This window comes from Astyanax mexicanus, chromosome 14 (assembly GCF_023375975.1).
Source record: "Astyanax mexicanus isolate ESR-SI-001 chromosome 14, AstMex3_surface, whole genome shotgun sequence".
NCBI classification, from domain to species: domain Eukaryota; kingdom Metazoa; phylum Chordata; class Actinopteri; order Characiformes; family Acestrorhamphidae; genus Astyanax; species Astyanax mexicanus.
The window spans coordinates 42,848,025-42,860,346 of NC_064421.1; the positions used below are offsets into that span (position 1 = coordinate 42,848,025).

The 12,322-nt window shown below is 37.0% G+C and overlaps 1 protein-coding gene across 1 annotated transcript; it reads left to right on the forward strand.

Annotated features, from left to right (window-relative positions):
* On the forward strand, positions 1-12,073 carry LOC103024242 (myelin and lymphocyte protein). The gene is made up of 4 exons (XM_007230052.4): positions 1-193; positions 7,589-7,756; positions 9,371-9,514; positions 11,558-12,073. The coding sequence occupies exons 1-4, from the start codon at positions 101-103 to the stop codon at positions 11,630-11,632; spliced, it is 480 nt and encodes a 159-aa protein (XP_007230114.2). The 5' UTR covers positions 1-100; the 3' UTR covers positions 11,633-12,073.
* The last annotated feature ends 249 nt before the right edge of the window (positions 12,074-12,322 follow it).

Consider the following 12,322-nt stretch of genomic DNA (forward strand, 5'->3'; position numbering starts at 1 on the left):
CGTAAGAGTGAGAGCAAGTCAGTCAGGTCCTGCAGACTGAACAGACGCACCTGCAGCTCCGTTACTTTCACAGCGGCAGCACATAACAGACAGGGCGAGCATGGCAGCGGCAACGGCGCAGACAATGGGGAGCCTGCCCAGCGGGGTGGGGATCTGCACCACCGCCCCAGACATCTTCTACCTGCCGGAGCTGGTGAGATAACGGGCCCTGCGAGAGCAGCGGGGGTTTGGGTTGCTGGAGAGATCAGATCAGTTGTTTTGTCTTGTTTTGTTTTGTTTCTCAGTCACTCCTAAAGTGACCTTGGGTTTAAAAAAGAGTATTTTTAAAAATAGTTTTAAAAAGATGTTTTAGTACCATTATTAATATATAATATTTAGAATTATTCACTTTAAATCACTTTAAAATAAGACTACCTTTATAAGGGTTTATAAATGGTTTACAATTAGTTTATTAATGGTTATTAATTAGTTTGTAAATGCCTTAAAAATCATTAATAATCAGTTATAAAGGGCAACAATGAAGACAATTCAGGATTTTAAAGAACTTTACAAATTCAGTATTAATTCTATTATTAGTAGTATAATTCCCTGCATGTTAACCCTGAAAAGACAGAGCAGAGCAGATTAAAAATAATAGAGTATTATAACTATTGTTAATATCTGTTAAACTGAAGTGTTCTCTAGAAGTATGCTATTACTGTATCAATAATATGTTCACCAGTTAAACTGAGAAAAGAAAAATTAATAATCAGTTATAACACATACTTAGAAAGGGCAACAATGACCTGTTGTTTGCCAAATAGTGAATCCACAGCCATCTCTATATTGTTGCTGTTTCTAATTGTGTTATAACTGATTATTAATTATTTTTAAGACATTTACAACTTAATTAGTAACCATTAATAAACTAATTGTAAACCATTTATAAACCCTTTATAAAGGTAGTCTTATTTTAAAGTGGTACCAAAAATTCTACTAAAATAACATTTTACAGTAGTTTTATAGTGTAGTAAAATAAAAAAGTTATTATTATTATATAGATAATTATTTTCCAAATAAAAAGGCTTTATTAAAATTTCAGTTTACTCAAATACAGAAATATTTTATTATAATTATTATTATTTGTTTAATTTAAGAAAAACTAAAACAAGAACAAAAACAAGTTTATTATAGTAATGATTATTTTTATAATTATTTTTCCTACCTGATAAACTGAAAAAATATATATAAAAGTACAATATATAATATAAGAAGTGTACTTTTGTTTATATTATTATTGTTTTTAGATTTCTTACTTGTTAAACTGAGTAAGACACTACAGAAATAGCACCAATAACAAAACTAACAATAATAATATGGCAAAAATAAATAAATAATGGCATTTATTTATTTATTTGTTTATTGTCATTAGCAACAGTTTAAAAATAGCAGTGTACATAGAAATACTGTATTATTACTATTATTTATCCATTAATTAATTTATCACCAGATAAACTAAAGGGGAAAAAAAGCTTCATATCAGAACTGTACTCTATAAAAAGTACATTATATCTACTGTCATGTATATTTTTAACCTGTCTTGAGAAAGACAATTCAGGATTTTAAAGAACTTTACAAATTCAGTATTAATTCTATTATTAGTAGTATAATTCCCTGCATGTTAACCCTGAAAAGACAGAGCAGAGCAGATTAAAAATAATAGAGTATTATAACTATTGTTAATATCTGTTAAACTGAAGTGTTCTCCAGGAGTATGCTATTACTGTTATTAATAATATCTTCACCAGTTAAACTGAGAAAAGCAAAAGAAGTTATAAAAGTATATTATTTGTTTATTATTGTTATTATTTCTCAGTACATATTAACCTGTTAGTTGGAAAGAAAAAAGTTGAAAAAGTGAATTTGCTTTGGAAATGTAGTATTAATGCTATTATTAAGATATTTTACCTGTTAAAACTGATTATAGAAAGACAATTATATTACTGTTATAAATAATATTATTTATCTGTTAAAATACAAAAAGCACCATGTAAATAGTTCCATCTATAAAAGTTATTGACCAGTATTTTTATTAATATTTTTAACCTGATAAATATTGTTAATCAATGAGAAACACTAAATAAATAGAAGTGTATTCTAAAAAAAAAAAATCTTATACATTACAATTATTAATACAATCTGCATATCTGCTTATCTGTTAAACTGAGACAAGCACCATATAAATAGGTTACTATATAAAATATGTGCAATTATTATTATATTAATAGTGTTATTTTCTTGTAAATTAAAGAAAGGCACTAAATAGCACTATAAGTAGCAGTGTTTTATTACTATTATTACTATTACTTTTACTATTACTGTTATTAAACCAACAGTAGATTGGTCTATGGATTAGTCTATATTAATAGAATTATTATTAAGCTATAAAACATGCTATAGTCAGCCTGTAGAGATTATATTAACTGTTCCTTTACTGAAGAGTGGATTAACATGTTCTTATATATTTATATAAACAACTTTTAAACAGGTTGAGGTCATATGACTGGGTGGCATTAACGTGCCCTGAGGACAGGCCATGGTTGTGGTGCAGCAGTTGGTGCAGTAGTGGGTAGTTGGTACAGGGGGGTGCTGGGAGATAACTGGGTAAAAGTGTCTGGTGTCTTGGGCCGATTGTTGTATTATACTCACTAACCACATGGTTGGCACATGAATTTTGGGCCGATTGTTGTATTATAATCACCAACCTGAGTGTTGGCACACTGTATTTTGGGCCGATGGTTGTATTATAATCACCAAACTGAGTGTTGGCACACTGTATTTTGGGCCGATTGTTGTATTATAATCACCAACCTGAGTGTTGGCACACTGTATTTTGGGCCGATTGTTGTATTATACTCACAAACCACATTGTTGGCACATGAATTTTGGGCCGATTGTTGTATTATACTCACAAACCAGAGTGTTGGCTCATGAATTTTGGGCCGATTGTTGTATTATAATCACCAACCTGAGTGTTGGCACATTGCATTTTGGGCCGATTGTTGTATTATACTCACAAACCAGAGTATTGGCACATGGATTTTTTTATATACATAACTTTTAAACAGGGTGAGGTCATGTGACTGGGTGAAATTAACGTGCTCTGAGGACAGGCCATGGTTGTGGTGCAGCAGTTGGTGCAGTAGTGGGTAGTGTGTACAGGGGTGCTGGGAGATAATTGGGTAAAACTGTCTGGTGTACAACATTAAACTCCAGCGCTGCAGAAAAACCAGCAGCCTGTGGAGAGCAGGCAGGTCACGCATGACTGGTGCAGGTGATCTGACCCCACTGGTCTCGGCCCGTCGCCTCTGCGGCAGGAGCCTTTCACACTCGGGTTAATGAGATGGGTGAGGGGGGTAGGGAAAACACTACACTAAGAGTACACTGCTCTGTTACAGCTCGTTTTGTTTAAAAAGAAAATACTAAACAATCTATACACAGTAGAAAAATGGGTGTTTATATGTTAGAGTTGATCTATTTAGACATAGATTGAGTAAATATATACAATTCTGCACAGAAATGTTGTGCTAACCAGTGCTATGGTTGTGTATGATTAGATAGCATTGGTGTTGTATGACAGGATCAGCTGAACACATAGATTTTGGGCCGATTGTTTTATTATACTCACCAAGAGTGTTGGCACTTGATTTTTTAGCTGATTGTTATATTAAAGTCAACAATCACAGTGTTGGAACATGAATTTTGGGCCGATTGTTGTATTATACTCACTAACCACAGTGTTGGCACATGCATTTTCAGCCAATTGTTGTGTTATACTCACTGACCAGAGTGTTGGAACATGAAATTTGGGCCGATTGTTGTATTATACTTACCTACAGGAGTGTTGGAACATACATTTTTGGCTGATTGTTGTATTATCTTTACCTACAGGAGTGTTGGCACATGGATTTTGGGCTAATTGTTGTATTATAATCACCTACCGAAGTGTTGGCACACAAATTTTGGGCCTATTGTTGTATTATAGTCACCAACCAGTGTTGACATTTGATTTTTTAGCTAATTGTTATATTATAGTCAGCAATCAGAGTGTCGGAACATGAATTTTGGGCCGATTGTTGTATTATACTCACTAACCACAGTGTTGGCACATGAACTTTGGGCCGTTTGTTGTATTAAACTCAATAACCAGAGTGTTGGCACATGAATTTTGGGCCAATTGTTGTATTATACTCATTAACCACATTGTTGGCACATAAATTTTGGGCCAATTGTTGTATTATATTCACCAACCATAGTGTTGACACAAGAATATTGGGCCAATTGTTGTATTATACTCACTAACCACAGTGTTGGCACATGAACTTTGGGCCGATTGTTGTATTATACTCATTAACCACATTGTTGGCTCATGAATGTTGGGTCAATTGCTGTATTATAGTCACAAACCAGAGTGTTGGAACATGAATTCTGGGCCGATTGTTGTATTATACTCACTAACCACATTGTTGGCTCATGAATTTTGGGTCAATTGCTGTATTATAGTCACAAACCAGAGTGTTGGAACATGAATTCTGGGCCGATTGTTGTATTATACTCACCAAATGAAGAGTTGGCACATGAATTTATGGCCGATTGTTGTATTATACTCACCAACCGAGGTATTGGCACATACATTTTGGGCCGATTGTTGTATTATACTCAGCAACCGGAGTGTTTGCACATGGATTTGAGCAAGATACAGTATGTGGTGAGCATTTGGGACAAAATTGGGCTAAGATGCTGGCTGATGCCACTCAGGCACGGCGTTGGATTCTCTCTATAACTGTCCCATTTGTTTTTTCAGGTGAGCATGTATTTTGTTGTGCATTTGTCCTGAATTTTTGATACTTTCCATTAAGTAACGTTAACACTCATTTGAGTGGGACTAATTGTTAAGAAATTAACAAGTTAAGTTAAAACAACTTGATTTTCAACAACCAATAGAAAATAGTGATTCTGATAGATGTGATAGTGATGTTGATAATTGAAAGTGTAATCCTGCTGTTTAAATGACCTTTATGTTGCGTGCTGCTGGTGTTTGATGGAATCACCTGTATTTATTTTGCTCCTCGTTGCTCAGGGCGTGTATCACTATCACTCCAGCTGATCTGCAACGTGAGAGAGACAGACCGGGTGGGTAAGAAATAGAGAGAGTCACAGAGAGCAAAAATTGTGAGGTTGCAGGAGCAGAAAAAAAAGGGATGGAGAGAGAGCAAGAGAGAGATAAGATTGGATAAGGAAGAGGGGAATAAGGAGTAGAGAGAGAGAAATAAGAGATTAAATAAGAAGGAGAGAATGAAAGAAGATTAAGATATTGGATAAGAAAAAGGAGAATACTTTGGTGGAGAGAGAGAGAAAGAGAAAAATAAGAGACTGGACAAGAAAGAGGGAAATAAGAAGTAGAGATAGAAAGAAGAGCGAAAGAAAGATATGTGAAATATGTGATTGGATAAGTAAGAGGGGAATAAGAAGTAGAGAGAAAAAGAGAGAGATTTGACAAGAAAGAGGGAAATAAGAAGTAGAGAGAGAAAAAAGGGATTAAATAAGCAGGAGAGAATAAGAAGTAGAGAAAGAAAGAAGAGTAAGAGATTGGATAAGAAAGAGGAGAATACTTTGGTGGAGAGAGAGAGAAAGAGAGAAATAAGAGATTGGATAAGAAAGAGGGGAATAAGAAGTAGAGAGAAAAAGAGAAAGAGATTTGACAAGAAAGAGGGGAATAAGATGTAGAGAGAAAAAGATTGGATGTAAAGGAGGGGAATAAAAAGTAGAGAGAGAGAAATAAAAGATTGGATAAAAAGGAGGGGAATAAAAAGTAGAGAAGGAGAAAGAAGAGATTGGATGAGAAAGAGGGGAATAAGAAGTAGAGAGAAAAAGATTGGATATAAAGGAGGGGAATAAGAAGTAGAAAGAAAGAGAGAAGAGATAGATTGGATAAGAAAGAGGGGAATAAGAAGTAGAGAGAAAGAGAGAAGAGATAGATTGGATAAGAAAGAGGGGAATAAGAAGTAGAAAGAAAGAGAGAAGAGATAGATTGGATAAGAAAGAGGGGAATAAGAAGTAGAGAGAAAGAGAGAAGATACAGATTGGATAAGAAAGAGGGGAATAAGAAGTAGAAAGAAAGAGAGAAGAGATAGATTGGATAAGAAAGAGGGGAATAAGAAGTAGAGAGAAAGAGAGAAGAGATAGATTGGATAAGGAAGAGGGGAATAAGAAGTAGAGAGAAAGAGAGAAGAGATAGATTGGATAAGAAAGAGGGGAATAAGAAGTAGAGAGAAAGAGAGAAGAGATAGATTGGATAAGAAAGAGGGGAATAAGAAGTAGAGAGAAAGAGAGAAGATACAGATTGGATAAGAAAGAGGGGAATAAGAAGTAGAAAGAAAGAGAGAAGAGATAGATTGGATAAGAAAGAGGGGAATAAGAAGTAGAGAGAAAGAGAGAAGAGATAGATTGGATAAGAAAGAGGGGAATAAGAAGTAGAGAGAAAGAGAGAAGAGATAGATTGGATAAGGAAGAGGGGAATAAGAAGTAGAAAGAAAGAGAGAAGAGATAGATTGGATAAGAAAGAGGGGAATAAGAAGTAAAGAGAAAGAGAGAAGATACAGATTGGATAAGAAAGTGGGGAATAAGAAGTAGAGAGAAAGAGAGAAGAGATAGATTGGATAAGAAAGAGGACAATAAGATGTAGAGAGAGAGAGAGAAATAAAAGATTGGATAAGAAAGAGGGGAACAGTTTTGTTTTCCCAGAAAATTTTACAGCACTTCATGCTTCTCTCTGCTCCCGACAACTTTTATTGAGATGTGGATTTCATTTTCCAGCAGGACTTGGCACACTGCCCACAATTCCAAAAGTACTAATTGGTCTTATATAATATTCTAATTTTCTGAGACACTGATTTTTGGGTTTTCATTGGTATAAAATAGATCACGCTGTGTGTTATACATCTATATAATACATGAGTTTCACATTTTGAACTGAATTACTGAAATAAAGTAACTTTAATCTCATTTTTGGAGAGGAAGTAGTTCATACTGCTACCCCCATGACTTTTGGCATGTTTGTGTCTCTGTGTTAAAACTGTTGTACAATGACTGGAATTCCCATTTTCCCTGCACGGGTATACAGGTTTGGGAAGGGCAGGGTAATATTCTGATAATGTTTAACCTCGAGTGTTTGAATGGGGAAAACAGTGGCATGCATGCGTGCGGCTGGGTTTGAGACTATAAATGTATATAGTAGTAGATATACTGTATATACTGTTTAAATAGCAGATTCCACAGACATTTACGAGAATGTTTGAAGGTGTGTAGGTGTGTGTGGGCTTGTTTGGAGGTGTTGGTCATTGGGGCACTATTCCAAGATGTTCCAAGATGTTCCATAACAGTCCCAACCCTCAATGGAAATGGATGTTGCTCCCTTAAACTTTTTTTATTTTTATTTATTTTTTAATTTTTTGACATTATTGTACCTTAACCATGATCTTTAATGTATGTAACATTTATTAATATACGTATTAATGAAATTCTGTGTGTATGTATGTGTGTGTTGCAGGTGTTTGGTGGCTTGGTATGGATCTTGGTAGCCTCCTCTCACGTGAAGCCGGAGAACCCGCAGGGCTGGGTGATGTTTGTGTCCATTTTCTGCTTCGTCATGACCTTCCTCTGGCTCCTCATCTTTGTCTCTGGAGGACACAAGAACCACAGCAACTGGGCCACAGCGGTGAGCTTTTAGACTATATATATAGTGTGTAATAATGTATATAACTAGCTATAAAGACAATTAGACCAGCTATAAAGACATGTAGAGGTGCCTAAACTCTCAGAATTTTCGAAGACCACTGTTTTCTTTGTGACATGGTGCATCATCATGCTGGAAGTAGCCGTTGGAAGATGGTCCAAGATGGTTGTGGTCATGAAGGGATGCACATGGTCAGCAATAACACTCAAATAGGCTGTTGCACTGGTGCCATTAAGGGTACCAAAACTGTACCCCAATGTTTGCCCATCTTTGGTCAAAATTTTTTTAAAAGCCCTTTTGTTTAGGAAATGTTGAAAATGTGTCTTACTGAGTGCCAATCAGCCACACTTGTCCTGCAGTAGGTGCCCTTTTAATTTTTTTGCACCAGTCAGCTGCATCAGACAGCTGCATTTCCAGATGTTGTGCTGAATTCTACTTCTCTGCCAAAATTAGTCTCCTCTTCATGAGCATGCAGCTGAATGAATGAACAGATTACCCTTTTATATATTAGTTTAGATTAGTCATTTTATATATTTCTGTTTATTAAAAAGGGTTAATGGTTAATCTACAGTGACACTAGATCAGGGATGCCCAAACCTTTTTTTTGTTGGGGGCCAGAAGGAGAAGTATATTTGAAGTCACGGGCCACAGACTCTGTAATAAAACAAATAATGAAATATACCACTTTAAATAATACTTTTTTCCTGATTGTTTCGTTTACACACCATTTTACTTGACTTACTATCTTTATCTTTGACAGTGTTGTGTAAACTAAGATTTTTCAAATTGATGTTTAATTTCATGATGTCTCTTAATATTAAACTCCTTAATTACGGCAACTTTTAGACTCTTTGGCCCGTTTTTCTGCGCTAGAAATGCGCACCCTCTCCGCTTTTAGACTCTTTTACCCCGTTTTTCTGCGCTAGAAATGCGCACCCTCTCAGCTTTTAGACTCTTTGGCCTGATTTTCTGCGCTAGAAATGCGCACCCTCTCCGCTTTTAGACTCTTTGCTCCGTTTTTCTGCGCTAGAAATGCGCACCCTCTCAGCTTTTAGACTCTTTGGCCTGTTTTTCTGCGCTAGAAATGCGCACCCTCTCCGACTCTTTGGCCCGTTTCTGACACCTAGCGTTTAAACTTTGAATCTCACATTATAAAAACCTGCTTAACAGCGGGCCAACTTTCATTCTATTTCTAAAATACCTCGCGAGCCGCTCCAAAAAAGGAAACGGGCCACAAATGGCCGGCGGGCCGTAGTTTGGACACCCCTGTACTAGATAGAGGAATCAACAGTGTAATTTTTTTGCACCATATGACTAAATATTTTATAGACCAATCAGAAAAGTCTAAAAGTTCAAGACCAAACAATAGAGGCGTAAAAGCACCCTTATATGATTTTATACAGTATGCATTGCTATATTAAAATTAGAGTACTGATCAGATGAGACTTAACTGTGTTTCTGTTATATTGGCCTTTTTTGGATTAAAGCAATTGTTACATTATGCAGAAAATCATCAGATCATGATCTAAGTAATAAAAAAAAGTAATAATATGTTTGCTTGCGTGTGTGTGTGTGTGTGTGTGTGTGTGTTTACAGGACTTTGTGTATCACCTGCTGGCGGCTCTTTTCTACCTCAGTGCCTCCGTCCCCCTCGGCACAGTAACTATCTACATAAAGAACACCACCCTAATCGCAGAACCTGACCGCTTCAGATACTACCGGATCGATATTGCAGCAGTGGTGAGCTACCACTGCACTTATTTGGACTGTATTTATTTATTTAAACGAATTATTTTATATTAAAACAAACATCTTTAATAGAAAAACACAAGAACTTGAAGCTTGAAGCACTGACACCTTTAAACTCAACATAGGTTTGGGGACAAAGATCACAGGGACAAAAGATTTTATGGTCAGATAAGACCAAAATATTGGTGCTCCAGGTGGACCTGTGTTTGCCATCAGCAGCCGAAGCCCGAGAGAGCACAATCGGCCATGCTCTTTCCGGGGGGGTAGATGTCGAGCTCTCCCCACATAACATCCCAGCTCTGGTTCCAGTTATGAATAAGAAGCAGAGATGTTACATTTGGTGTTTTGCGTACATTTCTTTCATGTTGACCACTGCACAAAACAACATGCCACTTCATGCCAAAGAACTCTCTGTAGGATATGAGAGACTGAATTGTGGCTCTCCACAAAGATGGCCTAGGCCAGGGATCAGCAATTAAGTTTGGCTGTGGGCCAGATCTTTTCCAAGCCATTATTGTGGTGGGCCACAAAAAGTGTAAAAAGGGATGGGGTGCTACAGACTGGTAGCTCTCCAGCCCAGGGGGTTGTTGAACCCAATTGTAGACAGAACAGTTGATCTCAAAGCAGGTGAACCCAAGAAGAAAGGAAAAAATGAATAAGAAGACTCAGAACAGGCTCTGCCAGTGCTGATATGCAACAAAGACTGCAAACAGTGATACACTTCAGGAGCACAGATGACTAGAACCATGTAAACTTGTTTGGCTCAGATGGTGTCCAGCGTGAGTGGCAGCGCCCTGATAAGGAGTACCAAGACAATGGTCCCTTCCAGTAGCAACCTGTTTTTGGGAATTTTATGCCCAAGAAAGTTAAGGCAGGGCTGGAAGATACAGGTGCATATAAAAAAATGTGAATATCCTTAATTTCAATAATTCAGTTCAAAATGTAAAAGTCTAATATTCCTATATAATATATGTATTACACACAGAGTGATCTATTTTAAGCGTTTATTTCTTTTATTGGCTTACAGCCAATTAAACAAAACTACAAAAGTTAGTGTCTCAGAAAATTAGAATATTATATAAGAACAATTGGTACTTTTGGCAATGTGGGCAGTGTGCCAAGTCCTGCTGGAAAATGAAATCCACATCTACATAAAAGTTGTCAGTAGCAGAGAGAAGCATGAAATTCCATTTTATTTCCGGGAAAACACTGCACTGACTTTGGATTTGATAATAAAACACAGTGGATCAACAGCAGCAGATAAAATGGCTCTTCAAACCATCACTGATCATCAGTAAATTTTACATTTCATTTGTAAATCAATGAAGCAGAGTCTGGAGGAAGAGTGGAGAGACACACAGTCCAAACTGCTTGAGGTCTAGTGTGATAGTTTGGAGAGTCATGGTTGGTCAGTGATGGTTTGGAGAGTCATGGTTGGTCAGTGATGGTTTGGAGAGTCATGGTTGGTCAGTGATGGTTTGGAGAGTCATGGTTGGTCAGTGATGGTTTGGAGAGTCATGGTTGGTCAGTGATGGTTTGGAGAGTCATGGTTGGTCAGTGATGGTTTGGAGAGTCATGGTTGGTCAGTGATGGTTTGGAGAGTCATGGTTGGTCAGTGATAGTTTGGAGAGTCATGGTTGGTCAGTGATGGTTTGGAGAGTCATGGTTGGTCAGTGATGGTTTGGAGAGTCATGGTTGGTCAGTGATAGTTTGGAGAGTCATGGTTGGTCAGTGATGGTTTGGAGAGTCATGGTTGGTCAGTGATGGTTTGGAGAGTCATGGTTGGTCAGTGATGGTTTGGAGAGTCATGGTTGGACAGTGATGGTTTGGAGAGTCATGGTTGGTCAGTGATGGTTTGGAGAGTCATGGTTGGTCAGTGATGGTTTGGAGAGTCGTGTCATATAATGGTGTTGGTCCACTGTGTTGTGTCAAGTCCAAAGTCAGTGAGTGTGAGGGAATCAGCAAAGATGATGGAAAATTATCCCGAAACAAACACTGAAGTGGTCCTCATTCTTTTTCTTTGTGTTTCTGCAGGTTTTCTCTTACGTGGCCACACTGCTGTACTTCATTCACTGCATCCTGTCTGCAGTCCGATGGAAAAACTTCTGAGCGATAGAAGACAAAAAAAAGAAAAGAGAAAAAACAATCCACCAAAAAATCAGCGCAATTAACCACAAGGGAAAAGACGAGGCAGCGAGCCGGACAGAGGGAACAAAGAAGGATTATTCCTAAAGGGGTCATCACTGAAGAGTCGATTCCCTTTCTCTACCATCACTGCCCAGATACAAAGTTTATTCATATATCAATCACGTACGAGATCTTCTACAGATCAAAACCTGATTATAAAAGGACTAATAACTTCCCTTTCTAATTCTAAATCAGCCTGAATTCTGTACATTTGTGCAAATCAAAGCTTTTGAAATGTGTCTTTTTATAAAATGTTAAAATGCAAGCTAGTAATTCCAGTCAATCAACCTTTTTTTTGTACGCTCAAGGTATCGCCCTCTATTTCACGAGGAGCACGTTTTAATAAAAGCTGTGCAAACTTAAGGAGGGTGTGTGCAGTGTGTGTTTTGTGGGCTCAGAATTTGAGCTGATAACGAGCTTGGCGTAATTTTTTATGAATTATTTCTAAGCCGTGGCTGATTGGAAGGGGTGGATACATTCTTTGGAAAGTGCAGATAGTGACCTTTTAATCAATGCCTTTATTTCTATTAAAATATGCTTAAAATATGAGTGTGTTTTTTATGGTCTTGTTTCCGAAATGTAAGACTTTTCTGTTTTTAACTTTTCTTGATG